The sequence below is a fragment of the Pristiophorus japonicus genome, chromosome 5, assembly GCF_044704955.1.
Source record: "Pristiophorus japonicus isolate sPriJap1 chromosome 5, sPriJap1.hap1, whole genome shotgun sequence".
Taxonomy (NCBI): Eukaryota; Metazoa; Chordata; class Chondrichthyes; family Pristiophoridae; genus Pristiophorus; species Pristiophorus japonicus.
This window is the reverse complement of record NC_091981.1, coordinates 296,090,958-296,109,028: the sequence shown is the minus strand read 5'-3', so window position 1 is coordinate 296,109,028 and position 18,071 is coordinate 296,090,958. Positions and strand designations below refer to the sequence as shown.

Below are 18,071 nucleotides of genomic sequence, written 5' to 3'. Positions count from 1 at the left end.
AGGCCGTGCACGCTTTGTTCCCTCGCTGTGCCCTTTGCATTTCCAAACTGGCTTTTGTTCACACATGGAGACACGGTTGAAGTTTCCCTTTCTTCCGCATCTGCCCCAACACTAAAGATGCTAAGGGAACGGATGCGAGGATACCTTGAGCATTTAAGTCAGACGCACTGTGTGCCAGTCCCCCACCTCCTCACCACCCAGCCCAATAATGAAGGCAGGTGTTGTGAGGGAAGATATTTTATCCGTTCTCCGATTTTATTGAGAAGTGTGAGGGCGGGAATGAGATTGGCTTTACCATTATACAGCTGATGCCAAAGTCTGCTCTTTATCAACATCGAGTTCAAAAATTTCAGAACGTAACTGCTGCCAATCTTTGCCCCCTTTCCCCGTGCCCCCCCTTAGAGCATGTTTTTTTTCTTGTCTCTAATGGCAGTTGGTCATATCATCATCATCATCATCATCATAGGCAGTCCCTCGGAATCGAGGAAGACTTGCTTCCATTCTTAACATGGATCCTTAGGTGGCTGAACAGTCCAATAAGAGAACCACAGTCCCTGTCACAGGTGGGACAGATAGTTGTTGAGGGAAAGGGTGGGTGGGACTGGTTTGCCGCACGCTTCTTTCGCTGTCTGCGCTTGATTTCTGCATGCTCTCTGCGATGAGACTCGAGGAGCTCAGCGCCCTCCCAGATGCACTTCCTCCACTTAGAGCGGTCTCTGGCCAGGGTCTCCCAGGTGTCAGTGGGGATGTTGCACTTTATCAAGGAGGCTTTGGGGATGTTCTTGTAACGTTTCCGCTGCCCACATTTGGCTCGTTTGCCGTGAAGGAGTTCCGAGTAGAGCGCTTGCTTTATAGTCATAATCCCACCATTCACACCCTATCTCGACTAATGTTTTTCTAACTTCTGGCATTACCATTTGAATTTGGGCTGTCATCCCTTTTGTCTCTCTCATCTCTCCTGTCTTCCACCCTATCACAGACCTTCCCTTTTGTTCTTACCCTCCCCCTTTCAGTGCTTTTAAGGATCTGTTCTTTTCGAACACTTCTGACGAAGGGTCATCGACCCGAAATGTTAACTCTGTTTTCTCTCCACAGGTGCTGCCTGACCCGCTGAGATTTCCAGCATTTTCTGTTTTTATTCCAGATTCCAGCATGCGCAGTATTTAGCTTCTGCTCTTTATCTGTTGGTGCAGGGAGTGATTATGTATTGGAAACAGTATTTCCCTCTTCTGTTGGGTACTATGCCAAATATTTGGGTGGTATTCATAGGGATGGTGGGGTACAGGCATATCTTGAGTGCAAGAATGGGAAAAAGAGACAGTGTGTGTGATAATTAAAAGAATATTGGGCTGAGGTCATTGTCTAACAACAGATTATGAATCATTCTTGACTTTTCGCATGACATTCCTTTCGGCGAGTATCCTCATCACTTTCTTAAAATCAGACCAGCACAGAATTCTGATTGACTTCAGCTTGAACTATTTTTCCTCTGCTTATTCAAACTGTGAATACAGATGGAAAACTGGCCGAGATGTTAGCTAATGGTGTGGGAAGCTGGCTTAACATCAGTGGAGATTAATGATTGACGGTGGGCACTTGGCCGGGAGGAGGTACTGAGCGCGACAGCTCGGGGTACTGTACGGTGAGGTGTGACCTGTTGGCATGATCCACTTCCCTTCCCCTGCAGGTCTGGCCTCTCCATGCTACTGGAAGCTGCACTGTTGAGGTGAAGCCTGATCCTGGTGCTGATGCTCGATGGAATCCCTATATAGACGGAAAGTTGCTCTCCCGCAGCCTTTGTATCTCGCCTCCATCTTTCACGCAGCGCAGGCAATGCTGGAGTTAGAAGTATTGTGTTTCTCGAGGTGACGGCTCTCAGCCATGGGCGGGTGAAACTCTTCCGCTTTGAAGCTATCGGTCAAGCATACCGCAGTCGGATGTAGAGTAACGGTCCCGCTGCTCTGCCCCAACAATATGCCTCGGCTCCCGTCTGTTTGGTTCTGGCACTTTCTCCCTCATTGTTCTTTCTAAAGGTAGTATAAGGTCATTACCCAGCCACAGCATTGGAAAAAACTTTAAATGGCGTACTGCGGAATATATTAGACCAACACAAGCATTCCCACCGCACTGCTGAGCTTTTTATTTTAATACTTTATAAGCAGTGATGTGTTATTTCCGAGCTATCTTTATGGGGGCTGTTCCCTTTCCCCTCTTGTCTCCTTGGGCTGTGTGACACCTTGGACCAGGGGTCTGGCCAATCTTACCTTCTCGCACAACACAAAAGCAAAATACTGCGGATGCTGGAATCTGAAATAAAAACAGAAAATGCTGGAAATCTCAGCAGGTCAGGCAGCATCTGAGTTAACGTTTCGAGTCGCTGACCCTTCTCAAGCCTTTGTGCTGCTTTTAAGCCGGCCAGAAGCGAGTATCTCACTGATCACTCGCCCTCCAGTTCCCTCCGCGCCCCTCCCAAACAACCCAGCCCATACTGATCACCGAGATGAAAAGGTACAAATGTACAGTTCCTACTCTATTGCTGCATCCAACTACCTCTTCAATGAATGCAGAGTTTTTCTCTCTGCTATCTGCCCTGTGTATGGAAGCTTCTGCTCTCTGCTTTCCCTGGGTGACTGGATTGCAATCGTGAGTCCACTGGTGCTTTGTGCTTGAGATGCAACTTGTGAACTGCTATCCTGCTTTATATCGGTTCCTACTTTCTTCGCTCGAACATTCGGGGCTTTGCAGTTTGTTTGATCGATGCCCCTCTCACCGTGGCTGCACTATCTACAAGATGCACTGCAATAGCTCACTGTTACTCCCTCCCCTGTGTCCTCCACTGCTGAGGAAGACAAGAGCAGTAACGTTGTGGGAACATCATCAGCTCCAAGTTCCCGTCCAAGTCATACAGCATCCATGCGTGGAAATATATCGCCCTTTCTTCATCGTCACTGGGTCAAAATCCTGGAACTCCCTCCGTAACCCCACTGTGGTCCTTCACCACCCGGACTGTAGTGGTTCAAGGAGCAGGCGGCTCACCACCACCTCGGGGCAACTCGGGAGGGGCAATAAATGCAATTTGTTGCTTTAGAGTTTCGATTGGCCACAAATCCGTTACAGCTGCCCCTCGGGTCAGTGTGGGACTTTGTGGCAAAAATAGAAAGAAGAAAGCAGTGTTGTGCAGATCGGCAGACTGTGATCCATTTTGGGGGCAAAAACACAAAGACAGAATATTATCTGAATGGTGGCAGACTAGAAAAAGGAGAGGTGCAACGAGACCTGGGTGTCATGGTTCATCAGTCACTGAAAGTGGGCATGCAGGTACAGCAGGCGGTGAAGAAGGCAAATGGTATGTTGGCTTTCATAGCTAGGGGATTTGAGTATAGGAGCAGGGAGGTCTTACTGCAGTTGTACAGGGTCTTGGTGAGGCCTCACCTGAAATATTGTGTACAGTTTTGGTCTCCTAGTCTGATGAAGGACATTCTGGCTATTGAGGGAGTACAGCGAAGGTTCACCAGACTGATTCCAGGGATGGCTGGACTGTCATATGAGGAGAGACTGGATCAACTGGGCCTTTATTCACTGGCATTTAGAAGGATGAGAGGGGATCTCATAGAAACATCTAAGATTCTGATGGGACTGGACAGGTTAAATGCGGGAAGAATGTTCTCGATGTTGGGGAAGTCCAGAACCAGGGGACATAGTCTTAGGATAAGGGGTAGGCCATTTAGGACTGAGATGAGGAGAAACGAGAGTTGTTAACCTGTGGAATTCCCTACCGCAGAGAGTTGTTGAGGCCAGTTCATTGGATATATTCAAGAGGGAGTTAGATATGGCCCTTACGGCCATGATCTTATTGAATGGCAGTGCAGGCTCGAAGGGCCGAATGGCCTACTCCTGCACCTATTTTCTATGTTTCTTGAACTGCTCCCAGTAGTGGCCAATCTTTAATCGTGACCACCACTGCTTCTCGCACGCCGGTAGCATGTGCGGAGAGATTTATGGGGTGATGGAAAACAGTGAATGGGATAATGGAAAAAAACACCTGGTCCAAAAGGGAGGCCAAAGTCGGGGCTTTTGAAGACCAGGAGAGGGGTGGCAAAACCAGAGGGATTCAGGGAGGGGATTCCAGGCGGCAGTGAACGTCATGGCTCATCGTGGCCACCAGTGGTGGAGCAGAGGAAGAGCAAGAAACATCCTTGAGGAATGAGGAGCTGTGCGGCTGGAGGAGCCGGCTGAGAAGGAGGGATTGGAAGTGAGGGTGAGGAAAGTGGAGTCACGCTGCTGGGACATGGAGAGCCAGCAACGCTGAGCAAGGATGGGAATGCAGGGCTTCATACCATTGGGGAGATCGGCTGGGAGGACACCAGTGAGATTGCCTGTGCTCAGCTCCAGGGTGATACAGGCCAAAACGCTCTTTCAAGGCGCAGCCCAAGTTTGGTAGGGCGGAATCTGGAATTGTGCTGGCATTGGTATTCAGTTCACACAAATGGCCTCGTACTGAAATCCTTGTGATAACACCAGACTGGGTTTCACAACGGAGGCCGACTCTGTGCTGGAGAGAGTAGCTGTTCCCTGAACAATGCAGCCAGTGTCTGTCTCTCTCGCTGTCTCTCTTTCCTGTTTGTCTATGTGTGTTTCTATATCTCTCTTCCTTTCTCTCTCTCTCTCTCTCTCTCTCTCTTTCTCTCCCTCTGTCTCTCTTTCCTGTTTGTCTGTATGTGTGTGTCTCTCTCTCTCTCTCTCTCTCTCTTTTATTGCCATGGTCTTTCAGTTTTTGGGCAGTAGAAATGTGCGCTGCTGGGCTACATTTCACGGCAGATTTGCCGATTTAGACGGTTGGTAATCTTTCTCTGAAGTTTCAGTCCCCTCGCAGGAAATTTCAAATTAGTGAGGAGATGATCGGTTACAGTTAGTCAGCAGGTGAACTGTCACACCTGACCAGTCTAAAGGGATAGTGTGTCCTATCACTGAACTCCCCAAGCCAAGCCAAAGCTGGATTGCTCCTTTAGTTAGACTTCCGGGGCATTTTAATACAGTAGTTTATGTTTTGTGTAAACTATTTCCCTGCCTTTGTGCCGATACTTGGATGGGTGAACTGGTGGCCACTGCTCTGAACTGCGTGACCGGTGCTGGTCATGTTAATTTTTTTTCTTCCCTGACCTTAAGGCAGCTTCCCGTGCTCATTCAGCTGACTACAGAACCGTGTCAGCTGTGGTTCAGTGGGCAGCAGCCTCATCTTTGAGTCAGCAGGTTGTGGATTCAAGTCCCACGCCAGGGACTTGAGCACGTAAATCTCGGCTGACTCTCCAGTGCCGTACTGAGGGAGCACTGCACTGTCTGAGATGCCGTCTGCTCTCTCGGTTGGGCGTAAAAGATCCCACGGAACTATTTCGAAGAAGAGCAGGGGAGTTATCCCCGGTGTCTTGGCCAATATTTATCCCTCAATCAACGTAACAGAAAAACAGATTATATCTGGTTATCATCACATTACTGTTTTGTGAGAGCTTTTCCTGCTTTACAACAGTGACTACACTCCATAAACTGCTTCTTTGGCTGTGAAGCGCTTTGGGACGTTTGTGAAAGGCGCTATATAAATGCGTCTTTCTTTCACAACCTCAGGATGTCCTAATGCCCTTTACAGTTAATGAATTACTTTTTGAAATGTTGAGATGTAGGAAATACTGCAACCAATTTGTGCACAGCAAGCTCCCACAAACAGCAATGACTTGCGTAGGAGAAGATTGCCACGATAAGTTGGGACGTGGGGGTCATGGGGCGGTTTCAGTGAGGGGCGTCATTTGGAAGTGTTCGAGTTTTGGACTGTGAAGCTCCTGTAGCTATTTACCAGTTTCAATCAGAGTCTTTATAGCCGAGGGGGCTGATTGAAGACGGGCTGATGGCCCTGACCAGCGTGAAACAGACTGAGCTGGGTCTGTGTGCGCGCACACCCGCACACCTGCCTCTTTAACAAAAGAGATGTTTGAAGACCATGACCGATCCATTAATGTCCGTTCACAGATCACAGTCTGGGGATTTGTTGCCTTGTGTTGTCTCCGCTCGGAAGACTCCTGGGTGGTGGAAGGAACAAAGTCAGCGTGGTAATGTGTACAGCGTGTCCCCGATTTGACATGGTGAGATTTCTTTCTCCCCTTTTTGGGAGGCGGTAACCCCTTGCTGTGTGTCCGAGGCCCTGCCCCCCAGCCGCACCGCCCCACACGTGCTGCCAGCTTCGTGACTCCGTGCTTCAGAGCAGGAAGAATCTCGCACGGCATTTCCCGCACGTGAGACCATCGGCATTTCTGCAACTGTTTGATCCTGGCTTCAGGATGACTCGGGCCGATCGAAAGGGTGAATGAAATGTGATGGGGTGAGGGCGGTGTTTCAGGGACCAACGGGCTCGCTCCACAACCTGCTGGAGTTCTTGAGATCTTGTTAACTCTTTCCTCACCACGGCGGAGTGACTGCACTTCCTGAAATAGTCGAGATTTTCTTCCTCCGGGTATGGGTGCAACGCTCCCTAATTTCAACTTTAATAAATAGAACAGTTATAATGTGTTCCGAACCAAGCCCCCTCACCACACACACACACACACACAATTTTCTTCTCTATTGAAGCTGATGAGTCTCACTGCATCTGAGTGGCACAGGATCTCTGTACCTTTCCCAAACATTTGCCCTTGCTGAGTGAGCTGGCCGTGGGATTGTCGGAGCCAAGTCCGCACTTTCCAACACCTGTCGCTGGTCGCTGTTTTATTTATTTTGTCGTTGTCCTCCTGCTCGCTAGCCTAGGGCCAGTTGACGAGTCCCGGCTACAAATGAGGCCTGATGGTAACCTGGAAAAAGCTGCTGTCCCCCTGAACTATTTAAGGACTTATCAACTGGCGTGTTGTGCCCAGCCTGATGGCAGCCATTTTTGATAACTTAACCCATTCAAAATGGTGGCTGTGAATAAAGCTGTTGACACATAGGCTGACACACAAAGCTGTTGACACAACCCTGATAAAGTGCACCATCCCCACCGACACCTGGGAATCCCTGGCCAAAGACCGCCCTAAGTGGAGGAAGAGCATCCGGGAGGGCGCTGAGCACCTCGACTCTCGTCGTCGAGAACATGCAGAAACCAAGCGCAGGCAGTGGAAGGAGCGTGTGGCAAACCTGTCCCACTCATCCTTTTCTTCAAACACTGTCTGCCCCACCTGTGACAGGGGCTGTGGGTCTCGTATTCAGCTGTTCAGTCACCTAAGAACTCATTTTTAGAGTGCAAGCAAGTCTTCCTCAATTCTGAGGGACTGCCTATGATGATGAAAACAGATCATGATGATCTGTTTTTTTTATTATTCATTATCAGTGGGAGCGGTTGGATGCATGTGGCTCGTAATCAAGCCCATTGTCGGAATTGGGAGTTGAAGAAAGGATATGAGCTGCTTCCATGTTTTGGGGGAGGGGGAAAGTTTGAGAAAAGTCCCAGTGCACCTGTAACGTGAAGGCCCTGGCTTAGTGGGTAGCACTCTTGCCTCGGAGTATTTGCTAGTGCTGTTGGGGAGGGGTTAAACTAATATGGCAGGGGGATGGGAATCGATGCAGGGAGACAGAGGGAAATAAAATGGGGGCAGAAGCAAAAGATAGAAAGGAGAATAGTAAAAGTGGAGGGCAGAGAAACCCAAGGCAAAAAGGGCCCCATTACAGCAAAATGCTAAAGGGACAAAGAGTGTTAAAAAGACAAGCCTGAAGGCTCTGTGCCTCAATGTGAAGAGTATTCGTAATAAGGTGGACGAATTAACTGCGCAGGCAGCTATTAACGATTATGATATAATTGGGATTACGGAGACATGGCTCCAGGGTGACCAAGGCTGGGAACTCAACATCCAGGGGTATTCAACATTCAGGAAGGATAGACAGAAAGGAAAAGGAGGTGGGGTAATGTTGCTTGTTAAAGAGGGAATTAACACAATAGTAAGGAAGGACATTAGCTTGGATGATGTGGAATCTGTATGGGTAGAGCTACGGAATACCAAAGGGCAGAAAACGCGAGTGGGAGTTGTGTACAGACCACCAAACAGTAGTAGTGAGGCATCAAACAAGAAATTAGGGATGCGTTCAATAAAGGTACAGCAGTTATCGTGGGAGACTTTAATCTACATGTAGATTGGGCTAACCAAGCTGGTAGCAATGCAGTGGAGGATGATTTCCTGGAGTGTTTTAGGGATGGCTTTCTAGACCAGTATGTCGAGGAACCAACTAGAGAGCCATCCTAGACTGGGTGTTGTGTAGTGAGAGAGGACTAATTCGCAATCTTATTGTGCGAGGCCTCCTGGAGAAGAGTGACCATAATATGGTAAAATTCTTTATTAAGATGGAGAGTGACAGTGTTAATTCAGAGACTAGGGTCCTGAACTTAAGGAAAGGTAACTTTGATGGTAATGAGACGTGAATTGGCTAGGATAGACTGGCAAATGATACTTAAAGGGTTGACAGTGGATAGGCAATGGCAGACGTTTATAGATTACATGGATGAACTTCAACAATTGTACATCCCTGTCTGGAGTAAAAATAAAACGGGGAAGGTAGCTCAACCGTGGCGAACAAGGGAAATTAGGGATAGTGTTAAATCCAAGGAAGAGGCATATAAATTGGCCAGAAAAAGCAGCAAACCTGAGGACTGGGAGAAATTTAGAATTCAGCAGAGGAGGACAAAGGGTCTAATTAGGATGGGGAAAATAGAGTACGAGAGGAACATAAAAACTGACTGCAAAAGCTTCTATAGAGAAAAGCTTCTATAGTGAAGAGAAAAAGATTAGTGAAGACCAACATAGGTCCCTTGCAGTCAGAATCAGGAGAATTTATAATGGGGAACAAAGAAATGGCAGACCAATTGAACAAATACTTGGGCTCTGTCTTCACTAAGGAAGGCACAAATAACCTTCCAGAAATACTAGGGGTTCGAGGGTCTAGTGAAAAGGAGGAACTGAAGGAAATCCTTATTCGTCAGAAAATTGTGTTAGGGAAATTGATGGGATTGAGGGCTGATAAATCCCCAGGGCCTCATAGGTTGCATCCCAGAGTACTTAAGGAAGTGGCCCTAGAAATAATGGATGCATTGGTGATAATTTTCCAACATTCTATTGACTCTGGATCAGTTCCTATGGACTGGAGGGTAGCTAATGTAACACTTTTTTTAAAAAGGAGGGAGAGAGAAAACGGGGAATTATAGACCGGTTAGCCTGACATCGGTGTTGGGGAAAATGTTGGAATCAATTATTAAAGATGAAATAGCAGCGCATTTGGAAAACAGTGACAGGATCGGTCCGAGTCAGCATGGATTTATGAACGGGAAATCATGCTTGACAAATCTTCTAGAATGTATTGAGGATGTAACTAGTAGAGTGGACAAGGGAAAACCAGTGGATGTGGTGTATCTGGACTTTCAAAAGGCTTTTGACAAGGTCCCACACAAGAGATTAGTGTGCAAAATTAAAGCACATGGTATTGGGGGTAATGTATTGACATGGATAGAGAACTGGTTGGCAGACAGGAAGCAGAGAGTCGGAATAAAACTGGTCCTTTTCAGAATGGCAGGCAGTGACTAGTGGGGTGCCGCGGAGTTCAGTGCTGGGACTCCAGCTATTTACAATATACATCAATGATTTAAATAAAGGAATTGAATGTAATATCTCCAAGTTTGCAGATGACACTAAGCTGGGTGGCGGTGTGAGCTGTGAGGAGGATGCTAAGAGGCTGCAGGGTGACTTGGACAGGGTGAGTGGGCAAATGCATGGCAGATGCAGTATAATGTGGATAAATGTGAGGTTATCCACTTTGGGGGCAAAAACAGGAAGACTGAATATTATCTGAATGGTGACAGATTAGGAAAAGGGGAGGTGCAACGAGACCTGGGTGTCATGGTACATCAGCCATTGAAAGTTGGCATGCAGGTACAGCAGGCGGTGAAGAAGGCAAATGGTATGTTGGCCTTCATAGCTAGGGGATTTGAGTATAGGAGCAGGGAGGTCTTACTGCAGTTGTACAGGGCCTTGGTGAGGCCTCACCTGGAATATTGTGTTCAATTTTGGTCTCCTAATCTGAGTCAGAAGGTTGTAGGTTTAAGTCCCAATCCAGAGAATTGAGCACAAAATCTAGGGAGTGCTGCACTGTTGAAGTGCCGTCTTTTGGGTGAGATGTTAAAGTGAGGCCCGGTCTGCCCCCTCGGGTGGATCCACGGCACTATTTTGAAGAAGAGCAGGGTAGTTCTCCCTGGTGACCTGGGCCAATATGTATCGCTCAGTCAAACTCACTCATAGATTTTCTGGTCAATTATCTCATTGCTGTTTGTGGGAGCTTGCTGTGTGCAAAATTGGCTGCCGTGTTTTCTTCATTTCAACAGTAGCTGCACTTCAAAAATACTTGGACTGTAAAGCGCTTTGGGATGACCTGAGATCATGAAACGGGAGTTCTTTCTGTATATCCTGGAGCACGAGCATAGGCCAGTGTCATAGACTCGATACAAGTGCTGTAAGTGAAGGGAACATTAAACTTACTGTGTCGGTAAGGACTCTAGTAATGACTCCACAAGGCAAGGTATTGTACTTGAACTTGGTGACCTTAGTCCATTTATTACAGCTCCTGAGCGAGGGTCCAGCATGGTGAGCTCCCTTTTATACCTGGTTACCTGTAGTGTACAGGTGACCCCAGTTCTCCACCAGTTGCACCCTCTGGTGGTACAAGCATAGTATATACAATGTGAAGGTACATCCAGTAGTGTTATGTAACTGTACATTGAGTGTACAGGGTGTATACTTATATTATACATGCACAACAAAACTGAGGGAAGAGAAGGGACTGTTTGCCGATTATAGCCTCATTTACCACTCCCATTTGGGAAAACAGGAAAAGGAGCGCCTTCGAACAATCGTGTTGAGATATTTTGGCGTGAGTCTGGCTAGATGACTCCCTTCAAACCTCAGCTCTGTTATTGGCCCACCACAACATTTAAAGTGAGGTAGCTATTGCTGCTGCCAGCCTGTGCCACAAGCCCTGAGTGCCCTTGTGTTTGGCATATATTCAGCTGGCATCAGTGTCGGGCTTACTGTGTGAGTGCCTGCAGTGAACTGAGGGTGGCTGTGAGGGAGAGCTTTCGACATTGGTACATCAGGCACGTGCAGGCCCAAGTATTGCGAGCTTGCGCACTCCAGGGGCCAATTTCCCGTTTACTAAAATTAAGTCGAGAATCTGCCTTTTCATTCCTGGATGCTGATTTTTTTTTTAAGTTTGACGGATCAATCTCTGATTTTTACTCGGTGTGTCTTGTGTCTGTAGTTACTTGCACTTTATTGGCATTTTCACCATTCAGCAAAAAAAATAAACCAACAAATGGCAAGTATACGATGACAGTTTGCTGAACTAGGTTTTGTTTGGGAGCAATTGAGAGAGCATTTATAGCTGATTTCAACTGCACTTTAATGAACTGTGCGTCATGTGTGTGTTCACTGCATTCACTAACAAAAACTGAAAAAGAAGAAAAATCATGAGAAAAAAATGAGAAAAACTGAGAAAAAAAGACTGAGGAAAACTGAGCAGAAAAACTGAGCAGAAAAACTCAGCTTTAAAAATCTATTTTCTTTATTGACATGATGCTGGTATTTAATAACTTTTGAGTACTGGTAGTCCAGGTGATAAACAATGAAGGACTTCCTGAGAGTAATTGTGAAGGCTTAAGCTATTTTTGATTACATGTTGGGAAATCCTTGCCAGGCTGCCTCACTCCTAGAGTAATGATGTGGTAAAAACGTGCTATTTTTACCACACAATAAACTTTTTCGCAAAATTGAAGCCCATGGGATTAAAGGGGCAGTGGTTGCGTGGATCTGATATTGCTCAGGGACAAAGCAAAGTGTAGTGGTTTACAATTGTTCGTCGAGACTGCAGGGAAGTGTGCAGTGGTAGTCCCTCGGGGTCGGTATTAGAAGCTCTTTTTGTAAGTATTAATAACCTGAAGTTGGGTGTACCTGACATCATTTTAAAGTTTGCTGCAGATGACTTGAAACTTGGAAATGTAGTGAGGAGACTAGTGACTGACTTCAGGAGGACAGAGACAGGCTGGGGAAATGGGCGGACACGTGGCAGATGAAATTTAAAGCCGAGAAGTGCGAAGTGATACATTTTGGTTGGAAGAATGAGGAGAGGCAACATAAACTAAAGGGTACGATTTTAACGCAGGAGCAGAGAGAGCCTGTGGGTACGTACACAAGTCTTTGAAGGTGCCAGGACAAGTTTAGAAGACTGTTAAAAAGGCATACGGGATCTTTGGCATAATTAAGAGAGGCGCAGAGTACAAGAGTAAGGAAGTTATGCTGAACCTTTAAAACACTGGTTAAGCCCCAGCTAGAGTATTGTGGCCAATTCTGGGCGCCACACTTTAGCAAGCCACTTAGTTGTATCAAACTGCTACAACAAAGTCAGCACTGTGGGGAGTACCTGTATCTTCACCACACGGACCGCAGCGGTTCAAGAAGGCGACTCACCACCTCCTTCTCGAGGGTAGTTCAGAATGGGTAATAAATGCCGGCCTTGGCAGTGACGCCCACAATCCCTGATCGAATAAATGTAAATGAAGAGAATGCAGGGAGATTTACTAGAATGGTACCGGGGCTGAGCGACTTCAGTTACGTGGAGACACTGGGGTTGTTCTCCTTGGAGTAGAGGTTAAAGGAAGTTTTGATAGTGTTCAAAATCTTGAAGAATTTTAATCGAGTAAATAAGGAGAAACTGTTTCAGTGGCAGGAGGGTCAAGAACCAGAGGACACAGATTTCAGATAATTGGCAAGAGAACCAGAGGCGAGCTGAGGGGAAACATTCCGCCCTGAGTTGATCTGCAGTGCTTTGCTTGAAAGGATGGTAAAAGCAGATTCAATAGTAACTTTCAAATGGCAATTGGATGAGTACTTTGCAGGGCTATGGGAAAGAGCAGGGGAGTGGGACTAATTGGAGCACGATGGGCCGAAAGGTCGTCTCCTGTGTTGCATCATTCTATGATTCAAGCGGTCAATCACAATTTGTGAGAGTCTCGCATCCAGGACCCGGAGCAGTACAGCATCCATTTTGTTAATTAAACACTCCAGCTTCTGTTGTAGACCAGCCGTGCTGTGCAAGTGGATAATGGAAAGGGCTTTTGGTTTTTAGTTAAGCTCATCAGTCAGTGAGGCATAGTTACTTGGAAGAAATTAAATGTCTTTTTCTTTTCCCAATTTTTTTTTAACAGGATATCCGGAATACTGTGGGCAATATCCCTATGGAATGGTACAAAGACTATCCACACATAGGATATGATCTGGACGGAAAGAAAATCTACAAACCAATCCGAAATAAAGATGAGCTGGATGAATTTCTGGATAAGATGGAAAATCCTGATTATTGGTACGGAGAACGAGGGGTGTGTGCTGTGGCGGGATGGAGAGGGCTTTAATTTTTGACTATACTGGCCCCAACGGTTTGGGTAGTTGATGCCAGCATCCCAATTAAATTAGACACAGAGGGCATTGGCCCTCGGCTCTGAATTGTAGGTATTGACGCTAATTATCCGGGGTTTGTCCAGTGTGTACACCCTGTCCTTTCACCGCGTGGAGTGAGCCGAAGGACTTGGGCTGAGTCCCTCTATTGGTGGTTGACTGTGCCAGCAGGGCGCGCGGCGAGTCGTGAATTGAAGCCCGACACGCCCCAGGTGAACAGTTCCTAATCTCAAATGTGCTTTGGGGGAGGGGATAGGAATAGGCCATTCAGCCCCTCGAGCCTGTTCCACCATTCAATGAGAGTAATTCAGTGCTTGGGCCACTCCTATTGGTTAGCAACAATACACCTCCTATTGGTGGCCAATGGCACATCTCCTATTGGTGACCTGTAAGTACACCTCTTATTGGTTGGCTATGGACCCCGATTGGCAGAGGCCAGGCAGGCGATTTCCTGCTTGACGAGGGTGCAGTGAAGGGAGTGTAAGAGCTCTGTTGTTTAACCAGGTATCATTGCCTAATCTTTTCCCAACACCACTGTCTCACAGGCGTACAGTTCCCGATAAGATGACCGGCACCGACATTCGACTAACTGACGAACAGATAGACCTCGTCCACAGGATTCAGAGGGGGCAGTATGGGGACACCAAATTTGATCCACATGAGGTGGGAATATCTGCTTTTCACTCAGTCATCCTCAGTGTAAACACAATCTTCCTGGTTGAAGTTTTAAATGAAGCCAGCACTGTGAATATTCCGATCCCTGCACAGCAGTCAGGGCGCAGAATGGGGCACAAAGCCGTGCTGGCGAGGAATTGGTGCAAGTCTTGTGTGTTCTTGCACAGCGGCTCCAGGTCTCCTACAGAGAGACGCAACAAGCAATGCTCCTCTGTGCTTGGACAGTGTAAAGGGAGCTTTACTCTGTATCTAACCCGTGCTGTACCTGCCCTGGGAGTGTTTGATGGGACAGTGTAGAGGGAGCTTTACTCTGTATCTAACCCCGTGCTGTACCTGCCCTGGGAGTGTTTGATGGGACAGTGTAGAGGGAGCTTTACTCTGTATCTAACCCGTGCTGTACCTGCCCTGGGAGTGTTTGATGGGACAGTGTAGAGGGAGCTTTACTCTGTATCTAACCCTGTGCTGTACCTGCCCTGGGAGTGTTTGATGGGACAGTGTAGAGGGAGCTTTACTCTGTATCTAACCCCCTGTACCTGCCCTGGGAGTGTCTGATGGGACAGTGTAGAGGGAGCCTTACTCTGTATCTAACCCTGTGCTGTACCTGCCCTGGGAGTGTTTGATGGGACAGTGTAGAGGGAGCTTTACTCTGTATCTAACCCCATGGCATTCATGTCCAGGGGATATTTGATGAGGCAGTATATAAAGCTACAGGTTATTGTACTAGGTGCATGGGATGATGGAATTTTACAGCGTAGATGGAGGTCAATCGGCCCATCGTGCATGTGTTGGCTTACTGAAAGAAATATCTATTTAATCCCTTTCCCCATGCAGTACTCTCTTAAAAGCTATTGTGTGTTCTGTTCCAGCACCGTTTGTGATGGGCACTCCATATCCTAACAATCCCTCTGCATTAAAGAATTGAACTGCTCCCTCCATTCTTTTTGTTGGTGATCTTAAATTTATTCCCTCTAGCCACCGACCTCCTGACCAGTGCATATAGTTTTGCCCAGTTTACCGTATCAGAACCTCTCTCCAATTTTGAATACCTCTATCAGATCTCTTAATGTTCCAGTGAAAAGGGCCCCAGAGTCTCTTTAGTTTCTCCTCATAACTAAGGCCTCACATTACTGGTATCCTCTTAATGCATCTCTTCCCTAAGGTAGGGTTCCCAAAGCTGGCCGTTATAGAGCTGAAAGGTTTCCCATTCTCAGGATTGATGTAATTTGATCTAACAAATGAATAACTGGCATAGATTGACAAGGCAGAAGGAGTGTGTCGTACACATGAGCAGTAATTCCCTAATCCCATGTTCCCATAACCTTTTATTCTCCTTTCCTTCAACCATATATGTAACCTATTCTTAAATGCAGATATGGCCTCTGCTTCAATCAGTAATTCTGGTCATGCATTCCATGGCCGCAAAGTCACTGCAAGTGATCAGAATTTTCTCAACTCGTGTCTGACACTTTGGGTGAATAAGGTGCAGTGGAGCTCGTTCTATTCTGCTGCAGTAACGATGTCTGTCACTAGGGGCTGTTGGTGAGCTGGGAAAGTATTGAGGCACAGTGTCCTGAATATGTGGTGCCGTTGATTAGCGCTAGTTGGGAACTTTGGGAACAGGAGCATGCCTGCTTTTTTTTTTTTAAACAGTACTGCAATACTCTTTTGCAATGACCTATTCCACATCTCTGATCCTCTGGATCAAAAGTCTTCCTGACTTTCCTCTATCCCTTTCGCTGCTGACTTGTGCGTTCTAGCCCCCACCGCCTTCTGCTCCTGTAGCTCCCTCCTCCTCCTCCTTCCTCCCTCCCCCACCTCCAACACCTCATGTTTAACTGGTGTCCCCTGATATGTAGATGCCTCTCTTCATAGAATCCTACAGTGCAGCAGGCCATTCGTCCCATCGTGCCTATGCCGGCTCTTTGAAAGAGCTATCCAATTAGTCCCGCTTCCCTGATTTTTTTTCCCCGTAGCCCTGCAAACCAGTGCATGTTTTATTGATGTGGGCGTTGCTATCAACTAGGGGTGGGCATTCGTTGTTTTTTTTCCCCCACAATCCAGCAACCACAACTTGTATGTCCAATGGCACCTTTAATGTGGACAAGGTGCCTCACGGAGGCGGTGTCAAACACTGCGATAAAGGGGGCGACGGAGGGGTGACCAATCACTTGCTCTGAGGCGGGTTTGAAATAAAGGAGAGAGAGGCGGAGCAACAAAAAGATTTAGGGAGGGATGGCGCGGGGGCCTCGACGGCTGGAGGCATGGCCATCAGTGCGGCGAAGGGAACGGGAGGGATGCACATGAGCCAGAGTCCCCCACGAGGAGTGGAGAGTTTGTGGGGAGGTTGAGGGTTGTAGGGCGGGAGGAGGTTACAGAGATGGGGAGGAGTGAGGCCATGGAGGGAGTCGAAAGCTAGGATGAGAATTTTAAATTTGAGGCAGAGAATCGGGATAAACGGGTCCTTTTCAGTATGGCAGGCAGTGACTAGTGGGGTGCCGCAGGGCTCAGTGCTGGGACCCCAGCTATTTACAATATACATTAACGATTTAGATGAAGTAATAGAGTGTACTATCTCCAAGTTTGCGGATGACACTAAACTGGGTGGCAGTGTGAGCTGTGAGGAGGACGCTAAGAGGCTGCAGGGTGACTTGGACAGGTTAGGTGAGTGGGCAAATGCATGGCAGATGCAGTATAATGTGGATAAATTTTGGGGGCAAAAACACAAAGGCAGAATATTATCTGAATGGCGGCAGATTAGGAAAAGGGGAGGTGCAACGAGACCTGGGTGTCATGGTACATCAATCACTGAAAGTGGGCATGCAGATACAGCAGGCGGTGAAGAAGGAAAATGGTATGTTGGCCTTCATAGCTAGGGGACTTGAGTATAGGAGCAGGGAGTTCTTACTGCAGTTGTATAGAGCCTTAGTGAGGCCTCACCTGGAATATTGTGTTCAGTTTTGGTCTCCTAATCTGAGGAAGAAGGTTCTTGCTATTGAGGGAGTGCAGCGAATGTTCACCAGACTGATTCCAGGGATGGCCGGACTGTCATATGAGGAGAGACTGGATCAACTGGGCTTTTATTTGGGAGTTTAGAAGGATGAGAGGGGATCTCATAGAAACATATAAGATTCTGATGGGACTGGCCAGGTTAGAAGAATGTTCCCGATGTTGGGGAAGTTCAGAACCAAGGGACATAGTCTTAGGATAAGGGCTAGGCCATTTAGGACTGAGATGAGTAGAAACTTCTTCACACAGAGTTGTTCACCTGTGGAATTCCCTGCCGCAGAGAGTTGTTGATGCCAGCTCATTGGATATATTCAAGAGGGAGTTAGATATGGCCCTTACGGCTAAGGGGATCAAGGGGTATGGAGAGAAAGCAGGAAAGGGCTACTGAGGGAATGATCAGCCATGATCTTATTGAATGGCGGTGCAGGCTCGAAGGGCCGAATGGCCTACTCCTGCACCTATTTTCTATGTGACACTGATTTAAGTTAATTGGCAAAAGAATTCGGGAAGAGATGAGGAGAATTTTTTTTACGCAGCGAGTTGTTACGATCTGGAACGTACTGTATGAATGGATCGTGGCAGGAGATTCAATACTAAATTTCAAAAGGAATTGGATATATACTTGATGAGGAAAAATTTACAGGCCTGTGGGGAAAGAGCAAGGGGAGTGGGACTGATTAGAGCGCTCTTTCAAAGAGCCGGCACAGGCACGATGGGCCAAGTGGCCTCCTTCTGTGCTGTAAGATTCTGTGGCAGAACCATTGTAGCCGGTTAGAGTGGCCTGGTGTGATGCCTGGTTGCAGACACTGTGCGTGCCTCTGGGGCGATGAGCACATCGGTATTTGAGACCCACCGAGGAAGTTCTGAACTCAAAAGGGTTACTCAGAG

At 47.3% G+C, this 18,071-nt stretch overlaps 1 protein-coding gene across 2 annotated transcripts in view; it reads left to right on the top strand.

Annotated features, from left to right (window-relative positions):
* Window positions 1-18,071, top strand: part of bop1 (BOP1 ribosomal biogenesis factor) — a 179,306-nt gene that overhangs the window by 129,922 nt on the left and 31,313 nt on the right. For both annotated transcript variants that reach the window (XM_070881893.1, XM_070881892.1), the window contains 2 exons: window positions 13,256-13,410; window positions 14,048-14,165. In XM_070881893.1, coding sequence (XP_070737994.1) covers window positions 13,256-13,410; window positions 14,048-14,165 — 273 coding nt within the window. The remainder of the gene's footprint in view (window positions 1-13,255; window positions 13,411-14,047; window positions 14,166-18,071) is intronic.